Source organism: Pseudopipra pipra, chromosome 22 (assembly GCF_036250125.1).
Source record: "Pseudopipra pipra isolate bDixPip1 chromosome 22, bDixPip1.hap1, whole genome shotgun sequence".
In the NCBI taxonomy this organism is placed as follows: Eukaryota; Metazoa; Chordata; class Aves; order Passeriformes; family Pipridae; genus Pseudopipra; species Pseudopipra pipra.
In genome coordinates, this window is record NC_087570.1 from 7,325,932 (window position 1) to 7,348,174 (window position 22,243).

General features: G+C 53.2%; 3 protein-coding genes across 4 annotated transcripts in view; 1 reads left to right on the forward strand and 2 right to left on the reverse strand.

Moving 5' to 3' along the window:
- On the reverse strand, positions 1 to 11,353 carry SDHB (succinate dehydrogenase complex iron sulfur subunit B). Its single transcript, XM_064678856.1, has 8 exons — positions 11,204 to 11,353; positions 9,778 to 9,905; positions 7,959 to 8,044; positions 5,622 to 5,758; positions 4,966 to 5,082; positions 2,800 to 2,901; positions 2,529 to 2,651; positions 1 to 257 (listed from the first exon to the last, which is right to left on the reverse strand). Exons 1-8 carry the CDS (start codon positions 11,327 to 11,329, stop codon positions 180 to 182), a joined length of 897 nt encoding a protein of 298 aa, XP_064534926.1. The 5' UTR covers positions 11,330 to 11,353; the 3' UTR covers positions 1 to 179.
- LOC135425980 (protein-arginine deiminase type-1-like) overlaps positions 11,257 to 22,243 on the forward strand; it is a 28,670-nt gene continuing 17,683 nt past the window's right edge. Inside the window, exons 1-2 of the mRNA XM_064678855.1 lie at positions 11,257 to 12,005; positions 12,766 to 22,122. Of these exons, the coding sequence (XP_064534925.1) occupies positions 22,112 to 22,122 (11 nt within the window). The 5' untranslated portion in view covers positions 11,257 to 12,005; positions 12,766 to 22,111. The remainder of the gene's footprint in view (positions 12,006 to 12,765; positions 22,123 to 22,243) is intronic.
- The window catches only part of LOC135425979 (protein-arginine deiminase type-2-like), a 10,708-nt gene continuing 347 nt past the window's right edge, over positions 11,883 to 22,243 (reverse strand). The window contains exons 2-16 of one of the 2 annotated variants that reach the window (XM_064678853.1): positions 20,418 to 20,604; positions 20,268 to 20,337; positions 20,036 to 20,097; positions 19,839 to 19,956; positions 19,191 to 19,316; positions 18,615 to 18,793; positions 18,332 to 18,435; positions 18,115 to 18,226; positions 17,935 to 18,042; positions 15,654 to 15,805; positions 15,287 to 15,431; positions 14,584 to 14,677; positions 13,800 to 13,885; positions 13,506 to 13,634; positions 11,883 to 13,118 (exon numbers count right to left, since the gene is read on the reverse strand). In XM_064678853.1, coding sequence (XP_064534923.1) covers positions 12,885 to 13,118; positions 13,506 to 13,634; positions 13,800 to 13,885; positions 14,584 to 14,677; positions 15,287 to 15,431; positions 15,654 to 15,805; positions 17,935 to 18,042; positions 18,115 to 18,226; positions 18,332 to 18,435; positions 18,615 to 18,793; positions 19,191 to 19,316; positions 19,839 to 19,956; positions 20,036 to 20,097; positions 20,268 to 20,337; positions 20,418 to 20,604 — 1,906 coding nt within the window. In that variant the 3' untranslated portion in view covers positions 11,883 to 12,884. Of the gene's footprint in view, positions 13,119 to 13,505; positions 13,635 to 13,799; positions 13,886 to 14,583; positions 14,678 to 15,286; positions 15,432 to 15,653; positions 15,806 to 17,934; positions 18,227 to 18,331; positions 18,436 to 18,614; positions 18,794 to 19,190; positions 19,317 to 19,838; positions 19,957 to 20,035; positions 20,098 to 20,267; positions 20,338 to 20,417; positions 20,605 to 22,243 lie in introns of both variants that reach the window. The other variant, XM_064678852.1, reaches the window with a different exon arrangement.

The following is a 22,243-nucleotide window of genomic DNA, read 5'->3' on the forward strand; positions in this document are numbered from 1 at the left end:
TTGTTCTTTCCAGTCTTTATTGGAAGTGCAAACCTCTGGGAAGAACAACTCCCCGCTGGAAGCTCCTGTGGCTGCCCCGGGTGGAAGCTGTGTCCGGGTGGAGCCCCTGGGGGGGTTCCATGGAGATTCCAAGGGGGATACACGGAGGTTCCAGGGGGATACACGGAGGTTCCAGGGGGTTATGCAGCTGTCGCCTTCTGCTTGTAGGTCGCCATCATCTTCTTGATCTCAGCAATGGCCTTCCCAGGGTTCAGACCCTACAGGGAAGAGCTGGTCAGTTCCTCTGGAAAACCTGGAGCATCCTCCCTCCCTCCCCCTCATCCAACTCGGAGTAAACTCACTACTCAGAAACAGTTGGGAGAGGAGCTGCTCAACACCCCTTTTCCCAAAAGCTGGAGGAAAATGTGATGTTGTGCCTCCTTTCAAACACTGGAGATTCCAGGACGGATCCCAGCTCCCAAATATGCTGCTACTCATAAGAAGACTTGGCAGAGGAGCTGCTCAGCCCCTCTTTGCCCTAAAGCCTGGACTCCAGCCTAACTCAGGCTGCATTTCCAGAGCTGGTTGAGGAGGGTCAGGACACCCAGGGCCAGCCTGGGCACTGCCCCGGGCAGGGGGGGCATTCCAGGGAGGTCAGGCCGTGCTGAGCCAGCTCTGCTCCATCCAGCTGCCACTTCCATGGGAAGAGCAGAGCAGCCTGGAGCAGGCAGGGAGCTGGGAGCTCTCCTGGAGGCTGGAGCAGCAGCACCTCCCTGTGCCTGCAGACAAACACTCCCTCAGCTTTGGAGTCGGGTTTAATCAGCAACGCTGGGATCAAAGGGGAGAAGGAGCCCTGGGGACTTTAATGAAGCTCAAGCAGGACTGAATTCCACATTTTTATGGGTGTTTGGACTTCTGGAGGCAGGAAACAGGCTTGGAGCAGCCTGGCAGGGATGGCACAAGGGAGGTGGAATTATAAACAAAGAAAAGCTGAGTGTGGAGGCACTGGGGGGTGAACAAGGTCGGGGCACAACATGGAAATGCTCCAGCTGAGCTTCCCTCAGGTTTTCCTACAAAACAGACACACTTCCATTGCAAAGGTCCTTAATCTTGCAGCACTGGTGCCAAAGCAAGCAATCCTAAGCCCAAAATGAGAGGGGGAGCCAGTGTGGGACAGGGAATGAGCAGGAATTACCCCTGGTGTAGATCCCACCAGGTCTTCCATGCTGATCAGGACAGCCAGGACTAGGGAATGTGAGTGGGAATGTGTTATTAACCATAAATCTGCCTCACATTTCAGCCCAAGTGCTGTTTCCCTACATTCCTACAAACAGCCAAGTCTTGGGTTTCACCTTCCCCTTCAGCTGAGCTCTAGGTCACACCAGGTGATGAGCCAGCTCCCTTAAAAAGGAGGAATTATGTGCTGTCAGGGAATCACTCTGGAAAAATACCCCCCCAAATGAGCCTGAGCTCCTGACAGACACATCCTCCCAGATCTCAGGCAGCTCATCCTCCCCACACCTGTGATCCACTCCAATATTTCCCACTATTCCACAGCCCAAGGAACGACTCCGCCACCAGGTGCAGGGAAAGGTTGTCTGGAAAGCAGCAGAGCTGCTGGGAAAGCAGAATTCCATCAGCAGGGTTAGATGGGATATTGGGAAGGAATCCTTCCCTGGGAGGGTGGGGAGGCCCTGGCACAGGTTGCCCAGAGAAGCTGTGGCTGCCCCTGGAAGTGTCCAAGGCCAGGTTGGAGCAACCTGGGACAGTGGAAGGTGTCCCTGCCCATGGCAGGGGGTGGCACTGGATGAACTTTGAGGTCCCTTCGAACCCAGACCATTCCAGGACTTGCTTTGCCCAACAACAGGCACAAGGTCACTCAAGATGAGGAAGAGGCATGGTCTGATTTGGGCAAGTTTGCTCAATTCTCCAAAGAAATTCCAGAGAGAACTTCCCTGGAGCATTTCTGGCAGTGCCCCACTATCCCACTCCTAAATCCTGGGGACAGAAGGGTCCTCCAAGCCCCAGCTGAGGAGGAAGGGATGTTGTGATCCAGCCCCTGCCCCAGCCCTGCATGCTCCCGGCTGCAGGAATGCTGGGTCTCACAGGGCTGAGCGAGTCAGGGCAAGTTTGAGAAAAAGAGAAACCCAAGAGGATGTTTTCCCATCAGTGTCAAGCTAGGTGCATGGAAAGGAGCCAGGAACTCCAGTAAGGACATGGAGAAGGCTTCGGGGAGCCCTTGGTGTGGCCTGACAGTACCTCAAGGGGGGTTATGGAAAGGAGGGAGAGGGACGGATTGTGACAGGACAATGGTTTAAACTGCCAGAGGGCAGGGATAGATGGGATTTGGGGAAGGAATTCCTCCCTGTGAGGGTGGGGAGGCCCTGGCACAGGTTGCCCAGAGAAGCTGTGGCTGCCCCAGCCCTGGAAATGTTGGAGCAACCTGGGCTAGTGGAAGGTGTCCCTGCCTGTGGCAGGGCCGGGATGGGATGAGCTTTAAGGTCCCTCCCAAGCCAACCCATTGGTGCCTGTCTGTGAGCACCCCCCACCTTGGGGCAGGTCCTGGTGCAGTTCATGATGGTGTGGCAGCGGTACAGGGAGAAGGGGTCCTGCAGCTGGGCCAGCCGCTCCTCCGTGTAGTCGTCCCGCGAGTCGATCATCCAGCGGTAGGCCTGCAAAGCAGAGGATCTCACAGCCCAGAACACCCCTCGGGGCTGGCACCAACCAGGGGGAGAGTGTAACCATCCCACACGGGAATTCTGGGGGATTGGGTTGTTTCACCACTGCAAATGCGGGTGCTGGGAACAGAGGGAGCCTCACCTGCATGAGGACGGCGGGGCCCAGGTACTTGTCCCCGTTCCACCAGTAGCTGGGGCAGCTGGTGCTGCAGCAGGCACACAGGATGCACTCGTAGAGCCCGTCCTGGGGGGCACAGCACACTGTCACTGCAGGAACTCCCCGCAGGGGCACTGCCACCAGCACCGCCCTCCCCTCCGGAACCGCCACCAAACCCTTCCCTTTGCTGCTGGAGCAAAGCAACTGAAACAAGGCACACAGAATCCCCCCAGCCCAACCCAGGACCCCCAGCTCAGGGCCAGGAGCTGGAATTTGATGGTCCTTGTGGGTCTCTTCCAACTCAGGGTATTCTGATTTTATGACCCACGTAATAAACCAGTGTTTGTGACAACAGGGGGAAATGCGTGAACTGAAGGAAAACACAAAAGTTGCTTGATTTTCCTGCATTCCTTCCTTCCTTCCAGCCTGTCCCAGCGAGGGAAGGAACAGAAAGGTCACCAGTTAACAATTCAAGGCCGTGCTACAGAAAGAAGGAAGAGCAAAGTCTGCCCAGCAGCCTCCAGGAGAGCCCGGAGCTTGTCCTTCAGAGCAGGCAAAGGAACGGTGCCAGCCTTCAGTCACTGCCCCATTTTTATAGAGAATAAGGACTTTTTCTTTCAGGCACAGAAGAACAGAAAGTTAGTCTTACACAGAAGTCATTCGGGTACTTTTAGTTTTGCTTATTTCTACTTGATTAAGAAAAAAAATTGCCCCTGACAGAAGAGAAACTGAGGAGCTGAGGGGCTCCAAAGTCTCTTTGTAGCTCCTCAACCTCCCCCAAACTAAAAGACAAGAGTCCAGCTCGACTTCATTTAAGTATCTGAAAGTTATTTTGGAAGAAAAGGCTCATTAAATTCAGTTTTGGAAAATCCCTGATGCCAGAACTCCCAGCAGCTTGGAACAAGCCCTTGGAAAGCCTTGCCAAGAGGGAGGTCAGAGTGACCCCCCCCCTCTAAATTCGTCTCATTTCTAATTGCACCATTTCACAGCATTTACAGAAAAAGGGGGGAATATTTCAGCTGGCACCATATCCAAGTTTGTCCTGCACCCAAAGGAAGAGCAAGCTCAGCACTGAGATCAAAGGCAGGTTCCCCAGCTGTGCCCGGGGTGAGGCAGCTCTGCCCTCCCTTCCAGGTTCCCTGATTTCTCCTGGAATGAGAAAGTGATTCCAAGGAGGGGGAAAATCCCTTCAGTCCTTACACATGGATCAGATAATGCTGGGAAGTGGAGGAGAAGAAATTGTTGCCTTTGGATAGAGATTCTTTCACCCTGTGGTTGTTCAGATGTCACAGTCACTGTCGACACCTGGCACTGGGCTATTATGGGATGTCCCTGCAGACACACACAGTGGGATCCTCCCAAAGATCTCTGCAGCTCAGGTTTTTCCCTGAATTCCCTTTAATCAGCCTCCCTTTTTGCTGTCCATATCCACCTCTGCTTTCCCAAAATGCAGCCCTGGTGCCTCCTGAGTGACAGCACTGCTGTGGAGCAGGCTGAGCTTTGGATCATGGAATGGTGGATCCATCAAGGCAGGACAGAGGGAAAAAAACCTGCTGATTTCCTGATCCTGACTGTAGCAGCCAGGGAAACCCACCCCAAAACTTACCCACACTCTCAGCTTTTTAAAAAGCTGTCATGGCCCAGACACCTTTCAGGTTCCTGGAGAAATTTTGGATCTCCACCACCAAAAACATCCCCTCAAAATAACGCTCTGCTCGAGACAGACACCCAAAAACCTGCACTCCCGCTCGTGTCTCCACATCCACAAGGACTTGGCTCTTGCCAGGAGTTTTCCAGGCTGTAAATCCCAGCAAGCAGCGACAGGAGAGCTCTGCCCCGCGCGCCGCAGGCCAGGCAGACACACAGAGCCCAGCCTTATCTGCCCTGGAACAGGACGAGCCTGGAGCCTGCCCAGCATCTCCACAACACAGGGCTGCAGTGGGAATGGGATCAGAGTGCCCAGGGCAGCCCCAGCTCCATCTCTAGGGCCAACACCCCCCTGGGCAGGGTCCTGCCGTGCCCTGCACCGCAGGGACAGGTCCCACTGCGCCGGGGCTGCGGCAGCTGCGGGCAGTGAGAACCTGCTGCACGTTAAGGTTTAAGCCTGGTCTTATCTGGGAGGGGTTTTAAGGGGGGAGAAGAAGCAGTGACCAGTTTCTGACGGTCTTCTATGGACTGCAGGTACTGCTGCTGGCCCTCCTTGGACTTGTCCTTCTTCTTCAGGTACGGCTCGATGGATTTGTACTGGGCATAGAAGTTACTCAGGTCCTGCGGGTCACAGAGCAGAGAGGTCACAGTTATTAGGATGAATTTTATACAAGTACAGAATATCCTGAGCTGGAAGGGACCCCCAAGGATTGAGTCCAACTGCTGGCCCTGCCCAGACACCCCAACAATCCCCCGTTTCTCAGAGCGTTGTCCCAACCCTCCTGGAGCTCTGGCAGCCTTGGGGCTGTGCCCACTGCCCTGGGGAGCCTGGTCAGTGCCAACCACCCTCTGGGGGAAGAACCTTTTCCTGATGTCCCACCTGACCCTCCCTGGCACAGCCTCGTGTCACACCAGACCAAAGTTCTGCAGGAGAGATCCAACACCTGCCCCACTCCAACAAAAGGTGGCATCTCCTACCTTGACCTGCCACATTCCTCCAAGGGAGGACAGATTTAGTCACTGCAGATCCACCCAAAAACCAGCAGCATGAGGAACACGTGAAATGGGAGACCTGATCTTGGCTGGCACCTCCCAGTGCCATCCTTCCCATCCCAACCTGCCTGGAACAGTGTCAGCCATGGTCCCAAGCTGGCACTCACCGGGACAAGGTCCTTCACCACGTACATGTGGGGCAGAGGGTAGATTTTGGTGACCTTGCTGAGATCAGAGTCGATTTTTTTGATGCAGGCCAGCGTGTTCCCCCCTCCAATGTTCATGGCACAGGAGCCACAGATGCCTGAGTGGGAGAAAAGCAGTAAAGGGTTAAATTTGCCCTCTTAAAGAAGATCCTCTTGGCCCCAAACATTCCCCTGGGCTGCCTTGAAGAAACTCTACGTGAGAAGAGAAACGACAGGAGTTGCCACTGGGCCAAACATGTTGTTACTTAAATAAAAAATAAACGCAGGAGTCGCTTTCATCAAAGCCCAAACACATTCTCAGTGGTGAAGCTCCTTCCACAACACAAAACAAAGTGGCTTGGACACCTCATGGCTTCCAAATCATTCATTAGGTTTAAGTTTTTCGGGAGGGGAACACACTGAGCTTTGCTCAGAGGTTTGAAGCACGAGGTTGTGTTGGTGTGAGGCAGCTAAAAATAAGATTATAACGTGGGCAACTGATGCATCTTCATCAGTTATGGAATTACAGGATTGTTGGGGTGGAAGGGACCTCTGGAGATCATCCAGTCCAACCACCTGCCAAGGCAGGGTCACCTGGAGCAGGTGACACAGGAATGGGTCTGGAATGCCTCTGGAGAGGGAGACTCTGGGCCCTCCTTGGGCAGCTCTGCCACCTTCCACAGAAACAATTTCTTCCAGATGTTCAGATGGAATTTCTTGTACTTTAGTTTATGGCCATTGCTCCTCATCCTGTTGTTGGGCACCCTGGGAAGAGTCCGGGACCGTCCTCTTGGAGATATTTTATAGGGATTCACGAGATCCTCTCTCAGTCTTCTCCTCTCTGGACTAACCAGGCTCAGCTCCCGCAGTCTCTCCTCATCAGAGAGCAGAAAAATGGTCCAAAGCATCCCTGCAAATCAGGACTATAAACCCAAATCCCTCAGACAGGAGGATTTTGGTGCCTGTGCAGAGCAGTGCCACGAGCTGTGCTGCCAAAGGTGAGAGGACAGACACTGCCCAGAGCTAGCAGCATAAAACAGCCTGATAAACAGATTACATGACATCACTAACGACCTCCAGTAATACAAGGATCAGCTGAAGCCCAGGAAAGCCAAGCTTGACAAGAAAACCACTGCAGAAGTGTCCCAGATACTCCTCATGTGAGAAGGAGACAAATGCTGCAAGGACAAAACTCCAGTTCCAGAGGATCTGCCCCATCCCAGCTGAGCTGAGTGCCAGGAACGTCCCTGCCAGCCAGCCCTGCTGCCAGGCTCCCCTGGCACTGCACCAGGGTCATTCCTCTCACTGCAGAAATGGTGACAAGTATTTTCCAGCCAGGGTTGCAGCCTCAGGACCACGTGCTCCCAGCAGGAATGTGGGAGCTGGGCTGTTTTTTGCCCTGCGTGGCAGAAAAGGGGCAAGATTGAACCAGCCTAGCTTGAAAACCTGTCTTCTCCAAGGAAAGTATTCAGGGCAATGCATTCCAGCTTGGGAATCTTTTGGCTATCTAAATATCAGACACTGAGAACAAGCATTCCCCATGGAATTCCTCCACCTGCTATGCAGATTCCAGAGGAAATGGCTGTGTTGGAGCTTTTCATTTCCATCCAAGTCCAAACATCTTTAGGCAGCAACTGGCCTTAAACTTCTCCTCCTTGCAAACCCACCTCATTAAATCCAAAGCTGTTCCACAAAGGAATGCATTTCACAACAACCTCCCTTCTTGCTTTTCCACAACTCAGCATCCCAACGTGACCCCGGAACGAGGAGGATTTTTACAGGGAAAGTCACCCAACAGGGAAGTTTTACTGCAGCTCCAGACCTGCTGATTTGTACCTGCATGAGGAGCAGCCACAACAGAAAACCACTGGCTGCCCTTTTCCTCAATCAATCCCTGGGCTTAGTCAAAGGGCCAAGAAAAAGATTCCTGAAGCTATTCCTAGAAGTCCTAAGTGCTCTTCCAGTTACACCCTGTCTTATTTCCACAGCAGCGCTGAAACAGCCCCTACAAGTCGTTCCCATTCCACCTCTGCCCCCTCAGTCTGGCTGCTGGAATCTCTCCTTGGATTTGCCCACGCAGCCCAGCACTGGAGGGCAGCAGGATGAACCAGATCAGGAGAGAAACCGGAACAACTGGGGCTGGTGGAAGGCAAACCCAGCTGAGCTGGGTGATTACAGCCTCTGAGCACGAGCTCTGCCTTTGCTGCTCCATTCACTGAGTGCTTCTTACACACAGCTGGGAGAGTCCTCCAGAGTTACACGTCCACTGTCAGCAACAAACAGTATTCCAGGCAGGAATTCCAGGAAAATCCTTCTTACCTTCCCTACAGGACCTACGGAAGGTCAGGGTGGAGTCCATCTCGTTTTTAATCTTGATCAGAGCATCAAGCACCATGGGCCCACACCTAAAGCAGAAAACAGGGTCAGTTCACCTGGAGAATCCACCCAGACTCAGGGCTGGACTTCTGGCACCCCAACTAAGCAGCACCTCAAAGGGTTTTGGATCAGCTACAATTAATACACATTTTTTGGCAATCCCAGGCAATAAAACAGACATTTCTTGATGAGGGTGGGAGTCAAACCCTTTCTCCTGCCGATGCCCTGAAGGTTCAGACAGCACAACTCAACCCCAAGTGCCTTGTACTGGTTCTCTTTGCTTTTGGGTCAGGCTTTAAAAAGTCAGTCTGTCCCCATTAGTCACAAGAGACACATAAAACCAAACAGTCGTGGACAACTTCTGTAATTTTCTATCCAGCAGACAGGGCAACACCCAGAAATTATCCACCAGTGCAAGTCACACAGAAATCTGAGTCCTCTGTCACGGGGTTCTTAAGTAGGGGCTGGGGAATTTGTGTGTGGAACTCCTGGAAAGGGCTCGGGGTGAATTCCTGGGGCAGGAGCACGGCACCAGCTGGAGCTCAGGGAAATGCAGGATGTGTCCAGGAGAAGGTTTCTGCACCACAGGGAATCTGAACCCCTTCCCAGAATCCCAGGGAAGCAGGAGCTGTCTTGGGGATCCCACACCAAAGTGTGCAGGTGGCTCCTACAAGCTTAATGTGGCCTGAAAATTAGAGGCAACTCAGTGGGAACAAACTTCCACCTTCTCTCCCAGCTCTGGGACTGGGAGTTACACATGGAGTGTCCTTTTGGAACACTGAATCCCAGGATGGTTTGGCTTGGGATGGACCTTAAAGATCATCCAGTGCCACCCCCTGCCATGGGCAGGGACACCTTCCACCAGCTCAGGTTGCTCCAAGCCCCGTCCAACCTGGCCTTGGACACTTCCAGGGATGGGGCAGCCACAGCTTCTCTGGGAACCCTGTGCCAGGGCCTCCCCACCCTCTCAGCCAGGAATTCCTTCCCAATATCCCACCTAAATCTCTCCCCTTTAGTTTCAAACCACATCCCCTTGTGGTACCACCTGCCCACATAAAAAAATCGCTCTCCCTCTTTTTTAGAAGCCCCAAAATTTTCCACATAAGTAAAGTTTACTGAAGTCTTCAAGTCTTCAGCACAACTCAGGGACACAGATAAAACCTCACAAAAGTCCCAAAACAAAGTGACCATTTTCTGCTGGGACACTGGCACTCATGGCACAGTTTATTTGTCACACACTGGTGAGGGAGGGGCAAACAACCCCACAAAACCACAGTAAAATTTGTTATATAACTGATTATATTATCAGGGATTTTTTATTAATTATATTAAAAAAGATGTATTATTTTAAAATATATATTATATGATCTATTATATAGTTGTATAGAAATATATAATTACAAGTATGTAATGTATTCTATAATTTTACAGAAATATAAAATACATTATATAATTTAAAAGACATCTATATTATAAAATTTTATAGAACTATATCTTCATATATTAAAATATATTAAACCCAAAACATTATAATTATATTACCAATAAATTATTTGCAATAACAAAATTATTATTCATTAATCATTGAAATTTATTCTCTTATCAGGACATGCCATCAGTGTTCCCTGTGCTGAAGACAAGCTGCTCTGTAGCAACTGAGCAGCACCTTCAGGGCCACACCAAGCTTTACCATTCCCTGGAGCTCAGTGAGCTGCTGACACCGTTAGTACCTGGAGAACCTCTTCCCGCAGGGAATACTCACTTGTTGAGGTCCACCTCGTAGGTCTGCATGTGGGGTTTGTCCCCAGCTTTGTCGGGGTCCCATCTGTAGATGGCGAATTTCTTGAGCCGCGGCGCTGCCGCCGCTGCCGTCTGGGCTCCCCGGCACTCCTGGATCCACAGGGAAAACTGCCCTCAGCTCCCTCCATGGGCCTTGGGGCCAGGGAACAGGGGGACAGGAGGCAGCACTGCTTTGTATTTGGGGATTTGGAGAGGTTTGGGAACATCCTGACAAGGATTTGTGGGAGTGGTGCAACCTGGTGATGCAACCCCCCTTATCCTGGGGCTCCCTCCTCCATGGGGCACTGGAGATAATCCCAAAATTAAGGGGCTCCCCCAGGTGTTCCTGCAGGTACCGTGGCCTTCAAACCCTGAAGGCTCTCCCTGCCCCCAAATTACCTCCAGAAGTTCCTAAATAGTCCCTACCCAGCTCCGGGCCAACAAACCACCTCCTCCCGCTATTCCCCCAGGGAGCTTCTTCCTCTTCCAGGCCACCTTCCCATCTCACCTCTCCCTAAATCACCCCACATCCCTATTCCTCCTGTTCCCATACCTCTTCCCAACCCCTTTCTAGTGTGTTTCCCCTCTCACAATTTCCTGTCAAACTTTATCTCCCCCTAAACCATTCCCAGACCCCTTCCTGCTTCTCTTCGCCCCCAGACCCTCCTCAGCATCCCCCTCACCGATCCTCTTCCCCCTCAGCTCACTCCCCTTTTCCCACCCACTCTTCCCACTCTTACCCCATCCTGGACCCCTCCTGCCCCCTGCCCAGAGCCCCCTCTGCCATCCTTCACCTCCCTTCCCAAACCCCCTCCAGCCCCCTCTGCCACTGATTCCCTTGTCCCGCAGCTCACCCCATTCTCCCACCTTTTACCGCATCCCAGACCTCGTCCAGCCCTCTCAGCCCCCTCTCCCATCCCTCCCCTCCTGCCCATTCCCAAATCCCACACACCTCCTCCAACTCCCACACAACCCCCAACCCCTCTGCCACTGATCCTCTTCACACCCGCCTTCTCCCACCGACTCCTCCCTCTTTTACCGCATCCCGGACCCCGTCCTGCCCCACAGCCCCTGCCCAGAGCCCCTTCTCCCACCCCGTCCCTCCTGTCCATCCCCAGCTCCCACACATTCCCCCCAACTCCCTCTGCCACCGATCCTCTTCCCACTGCTCTTCTCCCACCCACTCTTCCCGTTTTACCCCGCATCCCGGACCCCGTCCTGCCCCACAGCCCCCTCCCTCCATCCCCCTCTCCCACCCCTCACCTCCTTCCCCTCATGCCCAATCCCAAATCGCACACACCCCTTCCAGCCCCCCATCTCCCTCCACACTCCCTCCAGCCTCCCCTCTGCCCCCTGTCCCTCCTCCCCGCGCCCCCCCGCACCCTCCCCGAGCCCCCGAGCCCCCTCACCGCCCGCGGCCCGGTCCGCAGGAGCCGTGCGGGGACGCGGTGCCTCAAGGAGACTCCGAGCGCGGCCGCCGCCATCTTGACGCTGCGCAGTTCCGAGCCCGCCGGAAGTGACCCCGGCGCCGCCATGTTGTGCGCTGAGGGGCAGGCGGGCTCCCTCCGCCATCTTGGGTGCGGCGGTGGCCTCAGGGCAGTTGCCATGTTGAGTGTGGCGCGCCTTGCGTTACAAAGCAGGGTGGCGGGGCCAGGACGCCTAAATCCCCCCTTGTTTTTGGTGTGAATCCCACAAAAACGACCCCTTGTTTTTTCATCAGTAATTCCCAGCCTCACTGCGTTTGCGCGGAGATGCCCACACCGTCCCCTCACACGAGGGGACCTGCCCCAACACCAAGCGGGGAAAAATGGCGGGTGCGGGGGGTTAAAGAGTGACAGAACCATTGAGGTTGGAAAAGCCCTCCCAGATCATCGAGTCCAACCTGTGACCGATCCACCCTTGTCACCCAGACCATGGCAATAAGTGCCACTGTCCAGTCTTCCCTTAAACACCTCCAGGGACGGTGATTCCACCACCTCCCTGCGCAGCCCCTTGCAAAAAAATGCCACCCCCTACTCTGAGGGCTTCCCTCCCTTTCTCTTACAATTATTACCCATTATTATTGAATTTCACGACTTTTTCCTCACAGCAAGTTTATTTATGAAGTGAGTTGTGACCAACACATGCTGAAAAAGCCGCTGGGGGCAAAGGTAGAGGCAGGAAGAGAACAAGGAGGAGGAGGGTGAAGAAGAGCAAGAGGAGGAGGCAAAGGTCTCAGTATTGTTACCAAACAAGGTTTTTTTAAAAAAGGAGTTTATGCAGCAGTGGGGGAAATGCTGAGAGATTTAATTAATGGAATAGATAAGGGATGACAGGCAAGCAATGGGTGATGTCCATGTGTTAGAAAAACAAAAGTTTGAGGCTTGATGTACTTTGGTGTTCTCAGGCCTGGGGGAGAAAGGTTAACAAAACCTAGGAGAGAAATTTACTGTTGAGACTTGGACACCAGGAATGTAGGATTTATAAAGCACAAAGACACAGAAACCAGATATGAAGAGGAAATTAGCAAAGACCATTACTGAGACTTTCCCTGTATGGGAAAAAGATAATAAAAAGACTGAAGATTAGCATGAGAAGCAAAAAATCAACAACAAATAGAAGATAGAATACTAATTAATTAAGAGAACTATGTAATTTGTAAACCAATGGACACCAATTCCTTCATTTGCTAGAATTTATAAATAGTTAAAAGTTTTGATAACTGATGTACGTGTTTTGTGGAGTGATCTCCATGTACCTCAGTGTTAATTAATGTTGACTTTCCAACCCAACAAACTGGTTAGAGAGTTTATCTCACAATTTTTGGTGACATGGTTGTTCCTTGAACACCTCCAGGGATGGTGATTCTATCACCTTCCAAAAACTTCTACCCTTCCAAAAAAATTGCCCCCTCACCCCTCTGAGGGCTTCCCTCCCTTTCTTGCACAATCACTGCCCATTCTTATGTATTTTCATGACTTTTTCCTCACAGCAAATATATTTATTAAGTGAATCACAAGCAACACACACTGAAAAAGCCACTGGGGAGGAGGGAGGAGAGAGAAGGAGGAGGAAGAAGAGGAGGAGGAGGAAGAGGAGAAGAGGGTCTTGCTATGGCGTGAAGTGCCACCATTTGAAGGTGAAGGGCCGTCGCTGGACATTGGTGCCGCACCGGACCTCGCCCAGGCTGCCGTGGTAGGAGGCCACCTCCTCGAGGAAACGGCAGCTCAGACCCAGCGGCTCCAGGAGGGAGCGGATCCGCTGCTCCAGGCAACATTCCCCCGCCGTCACGGGGCCGAAGGGTTTGGGGATGCCCAACTCCTTGGCCAGGACGATCATGGTGACCTGTGGGATGACACCGAGGGAGATCAGTGGCGTTGGGGTTGATGACACCCAAGGGAAGGTGTTGGTCACCCTCCTCCATCAGCCCCAGCCCTCAGCCCACCAACACTGATTTCTGCAGCTGCCCTCCCACAGAATTCCAAATCCAACATAATTTTCCCTTTTTTATCATTAAAACCTGCCTCACTATCTCAATTTCACCGCTTTGAGAGGGTTTTTACCTAAAACCCCACTGCAAGCAACACAAAGCCACAAAGTTATGTTAGGCCTGCTGAATGGCGATATTTCCTTTTTCTAGACAGCTGATTTGTTTTGGGACAACTCTGGGGACTCATCCTGGCTGACTAAGCTGGTTTTTGGAGAGGACCTGAGGAGTGGGGACCCCCTCACCGTGTTGGGGAAATACGGCACAGCTTTGCCCTGCTTGTCGAGCTTGAAGAGAGCGGGCAGGTCGATGATGTCCTCCTCTGTCAATCCCAGCTCCCTCTTGAGGATATCCCTGTTCCAGTCGATGCAGCGCTGGAGGGGATGGAGAAGGGCAGGTTGAGGGGGGGACACACATGGGCACAGTCCCCAAAACCATCTCACGCAGGAGAAGAGCCAAAACACACCACGTCCCTTTGCACCACCCTGGGGCAGTTTTTGCAAGAAATATAAATTATTACCAAAAATGTCAGTTCTTACCTGGGCATACTGGTTCTGCTGTGCCAAGATGTCATTGGAAAGGACCTTGTTAATGGTGACTCGTTTCGTGTCTGTCCCCGAGTACCCTAAAAATGCAACGTCCCATCAAAATGAAGCCTGGCTTAGGATGGGGTACACAGATGGATAAAGTCCCCCATATCCCAATTTCCTGAGCTTGGAGTCACAATTCTTAGTGTATTGGGAAAGTGAGGGAAGAAAAGCTCTGCCCATTGGAAAGAGCACTGGAAAGGTCTTGTCATCCATCTTCCTGCCCACAGGAATCGTTATCTGCTGAATTTCTCCAGAGCATCCACCACCAGGATTTGGATCCACCCCCTGCTTTGGGGCCACCTGGGTCTTCTCAGTGACCTTGAGGGACCCCTGGAGATATGGAGACGTGCTTCCAAACCCATCACGGATCAAAATCCCAAAGAAAGGATTCCCAAAGTGACAAAACGGTGCTAATTTGGGTAACGTGAGAGCTGCCAGTTGTCCCACTCCGTGCCGGAGCTCCGCTGGCATTTGGAGATGCTCCATCCCACCAACCAAGCATCCCCTCCACGCGGAGGGCTTTATCCCTGCCATCCCACTCGCTTCCCAAAATAGGCCGTGAGGAGGCTGGGGGTGGTGGGCGGGCATCCCATTTGCCAACTGTGAAGGACAACTGGGTGGGACGATGTCCCCGCGTGGCCCCGAGTCCCCCTGTCCCTCCGGCTGCCCTCGGCCCGGCTACTGCGGCTCCACTGACACCAAACCCTGCCCAGAGCCACCCGTGTCCCCTTGCCTTTGAACATGGTGGCTTCTCCCTGGCCTTCCTTCTGCTTCTCCCGGAAAAGCTTGTAGCACGCGGCGGGACTGGCCATCAGCATCCGGAATCGCTGCGGGAAGGCGGGAAGGAGAGGAGTCACCCAAAGGGGATTTTCCAGAGCCTTGGGAGACCCCAGGGACTTAGTTTTGCAAAGAACCTGTGCTAAAACTCTTTGAATTAGGTGTCTTTGCTGCTATTTAGTGCCTTTTTTAATGCTTGGAGGGTTTGTGGGGAATGTGTGGGCATAAAGATTCCTTTTTTGAGTCATCCAGGTCAAAGCTTGGTTTTCCTGAGGAAAAAGTCTTGTGTCAGGGTTTCCCTGAGGGAAAAATCTGTATCAGATGCAGCAAAAACTTTGACAGAGGAAAGAGAAATGTTCTGGAAACATCTGGGAGAAGCTGAGCCGCTGGGAATCTCCAGGGTCATGGATTTGCATTGGAATCTTGAGGTTTAAAGTTCTTGGACTACCTGTGCAAGCATCGTTTTCCTTCTGTTGCTGTTAATTATTCACTCAGCAAGTCCCTTTTCGTGCTCAGATCCCACATTTTGGGGACAGGAGTGAAACCCAAACTGTTTGGGAGTGCCAAAGAAATGAGTTTTGGGGTTTTTCCTAGAGGTGACCTAATGGGATTAGTATCTTGGAAGAGGAACACCAAAGGGATGTGGGATTTTGGGGTACCTTTTTGTCTGAGGTGGGCACGAACGTGAGGAACTCATTGACGTTGCCCACGGCCAACCAGTCAGAGTAGAGCTCCACGGGAGCCTGGACTCGCTGGGCATGGAGGAAGTCCCTCACCATCCTGGTCATCCTCCTCCCTGTGGATCTGGGAGTGAAATCCCCAAGAGAGGGAGTGCGAGGATGAGGATTTATCCATCAACACATACTTGGATGTAAATAGCCGCCAAGGTGGAGGAGACTGAGCGTGCCCACCCCTTTCACAGCCACTCAGGCAAGGTCTAATTAACCCAATTAACATGACTTTGATGATATTTTGGGGCTCTTGTGGTTCCTTTGCTCCCAAATCCGTGTGTTCCCCATGCCTTACGTGGGGAAGCTGCTGCCGATGAGGATCCTGCCCAGGGGATACTCCTTCCCCCCCACGGACACGGGCGGACTGACCTCCAGGTTGCCGAAGGAGTCGAGGCTGGTGATGGCTTCAAACAGGGGCTCCTTGTGCACGTACCCGAAATCGGAGCCCTGGAAAAAGAGGGATCACTGCCCTGAGTCCCTCCTGCCTCCGGCGTTTGATCCTCCAGCCGGGCTCAGACCTGCTCCGGAGGGTAAACACAGCAAGAGGGAGGCCCACCCATGGGTGGGGAGAGGGGAAAGGAAAGGCGAGAGGAGAAAGGTCTCTGGGTCACAGAGGCTCAGGAATAAACAGCAAAATCCAGGAGCAGAGCTGAGGCGTTGAGATCCCACATCTCCCCTGCTATCCCACAGCCAAGAGTTAAGTGTCCACATTAGGTTAATTAGTGCTGGGACAGCCCTGGAGCGGAGCTTCTGGATGGCTCTTCCTGAGTGGGATGAACTGCAGCCCCTGAGGGTGAGTCTAAGAGCCACCCAAAGGGCTGTATGGCACTTAAATCCTGCTTAAGCCCTGATTTCCAGGTCTTAATATATCTGGGACTGAGGGTGTTGTGCATGCAGGGTAATTAACTCTTGGCTGTGATGTGTCAAAGCCCAAAGGGGAGATTGTGGAGTTAAAAACAGGGCAAAAATGGCAACGATGGGACACAATTCTTGCCGTGGACCTGTCCTTGATCTCCAGTTTGAGTCAACACGGGCTTGGAGCTCCCAGCAGCCCCTGGGACCAGATCAGGTATCTGTTAGGTTGGAGTTAAATCCCAATCACTTATCAGGGTTGGGTTTCCATGGGGATAAACTAAATATACAGATCGGGAAAAATGAGCAGGGAGACCCGAGAGTGCTTGACTTCCATCTAGAAATTCCTTTTTTCAATTAAGGGTGTTTGGAGAAGCCAGGATAGACAGAGCACAGCTTTCCCCGAGGCTCCTTGTGGGGTTTTGGGGAGTCTCTGGGGGATTGCTGGGATCAGCTCCTCTCTCCGGGTGCTGAGGGGGGGACTGAGCATGAAACACCTGCTCTCAGCTTGTTTCAGTTTAATAAACCACGGAGCCCCTCCGGTTTCAACTGTCAAGACACTGGTTCATCCCAGGTTTGCGGGTCGCATCCAAGTCCTATCAGTTCCCCGTTGATTTTGAGGGACTAATTCCCTGCCGGCTCTGTTTCCCTGGCGCGGGGTCCCAGGGCTTAGGGCTTGGCCGGGGTGCGAGGAGGACCCCGTGCGTGCCGAGTTTGGCTCAATATTCTGAGCTGGAAAATGAGATTGGAACGATAGCGGCGGGGATTAGGGGAGGCTTCAAAGCAGAAATCGGAGAATAATGTGTTAGCGGCTCCCAAGGCTGAAATTGCTTCCCTAAGTAGGGAGCAAAGCAATTCCTAAAGAGGGCAGATCCGAGCGGGCGCCCGCTTATTCGCTATTGCCACCCGCCGCATGACTCCGAGACTCTATGTACTCATGTCAGGCATGAGAAAAGATGGATTTCAATGCTCCTGAAAGCTCTTAACCTTCCCCAAAGTGACAAAAAAAGTGACTCGTCCTCTTCTCCCGTTACTGGCGGAGAGAGGATCTGGGCTGAGGCTGCTGCCAGCGCCCGCTGGGAGTGTGGGACAGCGATTCCGTGGCTATTTGGGGGTGTCCTGCCCTTTCTGCATGGTGGGATCTCAAAGGGATCATCTTTTTTTCCATGCTCGTCTTTGCTGGGCTCTGCCAAATCGCCCTCTGCGGGGTCACCGCCATCCCGGCACGCCCTGCCCATGGCTGGCCCTTTGCCTTGGCAAAGAAGCCCCACGGGGATGCTGTTGGCAGCTTGTTCTCTTCCAAGGAAGTAAGTTGACCCCTCTCATGCTTCCCTTTCCTCTCCTGCTCGGAAGCTGCTGGATATTCACGGGCATAGGGGAGGAAAGGAAAAACCAGCCCACCACTGGGGTGCTGAGGGTGAAGAATTCCAGTCCCAGAGCTTGGCAGGAATCTTTCATTCCCAGAGGCGTGAGCTCCTCCTTTCCTCTCTCACCCAGCACCTTCTGATCCCTGCTTTGAGGGGGAGTGAGGGTGTTGGTGTGCTCCCAACTGGAAGTGGATGAGATAGTATCTCCATGCAAAGCTGTTAAACTCATTTTCCAGGCAATTCCTTGTATGGCCCCCAAGAAGCCAAGTGCCAGGAGGGTTTTAGGAGTGGAGAATTACATGAGGAATAAAACCTGCAAGCTGCTCCTCAGGCAATGCAAGCAAATCCTTCTCTTACCAGCAGCTCCTTGACGGGGAGTTGCTCCATCCCTCTATCCCGAGGGGAATCCAGCACCACTGGGAAGCACTTTTGGGGAGCGTGGGTGTAGCCAAACTCAATCTCATCCTGAAGAAGGGAGGAAATCCCGCATGGGGCACAGGAAGGAAAAGCTTTTCCCTGCCTCTGGAGCCCCCCTACCTGCATCCAGCGATCCCCACGGTTGGTGTATCCGAAGCAAACCTTCAGCTTGCAGCCAGCCTTGGTCACCAGGGTCTGGATCTCCTTGGTGAACAGGTAGTTGTCCTTCATGCTGGGAAAGGGGATGGCAGGAGGGAAGGAGATGAAGGGTGGATATTGCCTCTGCCCAGCCTCTCTCCGGGACTGGTTTGGCTGGGAATGCCCTCCCCGGCCTCACCTGCAGAGGAAGACGTTCACCGGCGCCAAGGTGTTGGGGGTCATGATCCACGGGGCCACCCGGAACACCACTGTGTCTGTGAAGGCTGGAGTGTGGGGGATACCCTGAGGGAGCAGGCGGGAATCAGGGTCTGTCCACACACTATTCCCCCCAAATGCCCTTCCACTGAGGTAGTTTTTGGGGTTAATTAATGGGGATCACTCTCCATTCCCTCCCCATCCCCTTCTCTGGGATAGCTGCAACAAGGGAGCCCATCTGCACCCCTTCCCTGGAGCTCCCAGACCTCTGCCAGCGTCTCCAGGAGGCTGACATGGATGGAGACCAGCCCGGAGAAGGAATCGTTGGGAAAGCAGAGCCCCTGGACGAAGAAATCGAGCTCAGCGGCCCCGCCGGGGTAGGACACGGCGTGGAACAGCTTCCTGCAGCCCAGCACCTGCACATAGCGCTGCCCAAAGAAGGGATCTGCAAGGAAACGGGGAAAATGGGACAATTCCAAGCGTTCATTGGTGTTCCAAGCCTATTTTCTTGTGCAAGGAGGACTCACAGTCCCTCTGTGCTGGAGTTTTTCCACCTCTGTGGAGATACAACTTTGTTAGAACCACCTCAAAACAGGATGGAAGGATTTCGCAATTTTGTCATGGACAGTGAGTATGAGGAAAAATATCTTGGCCTTTCCTTGGATGGAACAGCCACTGGGAAGGCATTTTCATGGAGTTTCTGCTCATCCATGGGATGAAAATGCCACCAGGCTGACAGGGAGGGAGGGCAGAGAAGAAAGGGGCAGAGGAGGAAGAGGAAGAAGAGGAAGGGGTAGATAAGGCAGAGGAGGAGGCAGAGGAGGAGGGGAGGAAGGACTTACTCTGCACATGGAACACCCCAACCCTGTCAGCGTCACGGACAGAAACAGAGAGAATGATTTCGTATCCCCGGGGCAGGCGCTGGGGCCCCTCCATCCTCAGCACCATCTGGGCCATGTCCTCCAAATCTAGGGGGCAAACAACAAAATTAGGAGATGTCTTATATGGTCCCTCCTGGAGTTTGCACCTCCTTCCCAAGAAAGCTGCTCTTCCCTCGCCACCACCCTTTGCAACCTGGAAAAACAAGCCCTGCTCCTGCTGGCGAAGCTCGTGCCTTGTGCTGGGAAACAAGTGCCCTTTTTAGCTTTTATTTTCCCTCCTCACCCCTGGCACGGCCCGTCCTTGACCTCAGAAACCTGACGGGCACCGGCTCCGTGTGGTTTTAGTTTTCCAGGAACAGGTGGGTGTATTCCTGGCTGCCTCATCCCGAGCTCCTTTCACCTGCGTGAGGCAGCCCTGGTGATTTTTCAGGCTCAGCTTCACGGTTCTGCTTGGCCACAAATGCTTTGTGTGTTATGAAATGCAAAAAAATTCCCACATGGAAAGCATGTCCAACAGCTGGCGGAGAGGAGCTGATTCCTGAGCAAAATTCCGTCCCAAAAAACGTTCAAGAGGGGGAATCATGGAGGATTTTTGGGAAGCTCTGTTACCTTCTTTGTTGAACACCTGCTCGTTGTCGCAGTCGGACGCCGGAGCGGAGGGAATCTCCTTGTCACAGCCGACCAGCAGGATGGCCCCGTGTCCCTCGGGACCCCAGCTCCAGCTGGCCTACAACAGCCCGCTGAGGCTCAGCAAGCTCAGCCTCAGGCAAGCCCGTGGATTTTCCATGGGGAGGGAGAGGGGTTACCTTGTTGGGGCTGTTCCTCTCCACCACGCCGTCCTGGTCCGCGTCGACGTCCAGGGAGATCCCTGGATGGACAGCATGGGTTTCACCCACCCATCATGCCAGGGCATGGCAAGGTTGGGTGGGAGAAAAAGCCCCCCAGACCTGGCAAACGTGGGTCTACCCGTCCCCCCACCCGCCCAAGGGATCAATGGGATGAGGATGGATTGTTGCACCCAGGAGCCTCCGTACTCACCAATGCCAGTGAGGAAGACTCCAGCTTGGGTGATGGGCTTCCCTTCCCCTCCATAAAAGCTGACAGTGACCTGCAAACCCCCAGATCCCCGATTGGGAAAGGATGTTCTCCATCCGTGGAGGTCCCACACCGCAGTGTCCCGTCCCTCACCTTGTTGTCGTTGACCTCGGTGCTGGGCTGGCTCATGCTGAACCTCAGGACCGTCCCCTCCTGCAGCAGCCACCGCGTCCCACTGCCGGACACCGGCTCGGCCTCGTTGTGGCCCCGGGACACCACATCCACACTGACCCCCTCCGTGTGCTTCACCCCGAAGGAAACCGCCCCGGCTGGGGCCGCCCTGCCAGAAACACTCCGCGTTTGGAGAGGTTTGCACCCAAAACACTCGGTTCTCACCGCAATTAATTCCACGGCCAAGACCGGGCACGCCGGCGTCACCACGCTCACCACCGGCTCCTGCTGCCCTTTCCTGCCTCCCTGGCAGTTTGAGCTGTCCTTTGCTTTTAGGGTAGAAGATGCTGTTTTAGCACAAGGAGTATTTGAGCCAGTGCAGATTAGGATCTATAATAATCCCAACCAAGCCACTGGAATTGAATTTGGGTTTAATGCCCTTCAGTGGAGAAATCCCTGTTTATTTTCCAGCCGGTGTTTGACAGCTCATCACGGCACCGTGGCCACTCCACTGAGACACTTTTCCATGGGAAACTCTAGGGGGGCTGATTTTATCCAACTAATTCGGGGGTGGTTTTATCCAACCCCAAAGCTGACGGTGCTGCCCCACTCCCGGTCCCATATGCCCTTTCTCTTCCCCAGCCACTCCGAGCAACCCCTTCCCCTCTTCTGGCTCCTTTTCCCGAATTTCTGTTTCCCAGCAAAAGATGCTGGTTTAGCACATTGGTATTTGTAGCCATTGGTGCAGATTAGGATCTCTAATAATCCCAGTCTAATTGGTGCTGCTGGAATTGAACTCGGGCTTGCACTTCAATGGAGAAATCCCTGTTTACTTTCCAGCCTGGGCAAACCCGGTGTTTAACAGCTCATCACAACACTGAGAGACTTTTCCATGGGAAACTCTCATTTGGGGCTGATTTTATCCAGCTAATTTGGGAGTGATTTTATCCAACCTTTAAGCTGTTGGTGCTGCACCGCTCCCAGTCCAGGGTGCCCTTGCTCCTCCCCAGCCACGCCATGCAACCCCTTCCCCTCTCCTGGCTCCTTTTCCCGAATTTCCCAGTCTTTCTAGGTTATTATTTTTGGGCTGTTTGCCCCGACACCCGAGAGCTGGTGCCGGATCCCCGTTACGGCTTCATTGCTCAGATGGTTTCTGGATGCCGACGGCCCCACCAAACCTGCCCCGTCGGGGAGGGGGGAGGGAGGAAACCTGAGCACTCCTTTGCTCCTGCCTGGGTGTCTCTGAAATTGTTAAATTACTTTTAATTATACATGGAAAAACTGGTTCAGTTTCCTTGTTTCTTGGTTTTGGGAATCCCACCAGGAATTTGACCTGGAGAGGTGCCAGGGGAGTCGTAACTCTGCTGCTTGGCTTGAATATCAAGGGTGAGATTTGCAAAAGCAGCAAAGACCAGAATTAACCCCCAAATGAGCTTTTAAACTTTTTTCTTTTCCCCCTTGGGGGGGAATAATTGTCCTGAAATTCAACACTGGGGTTGTTTTAGGGAAGGTGGTGTGGGGATTTCCCACTTTCCCAAGACACGTTTTTTCGCTAAATCTTGTTTTCCCCTTCCCTCTCCCAGCTGCATCCCTTCCTTTGCAGTCCATCCCTGTGGCTCCTGCTCATCCCTCCGCTCTCCAGCAGCATTCCAAGATGACACCGGATCAAACCCAGCATGGACTCGGGGTAAACACTGCATTGTGGAAATGGGGATGCTCGAAGCTTTCCCGGGATTTGCGCAGCCTTGCAAAGCCCAGGGTGGATTTTGCCCACAAAAAGGTGTCGGGGCCACGGGGTTTGGGAAAGC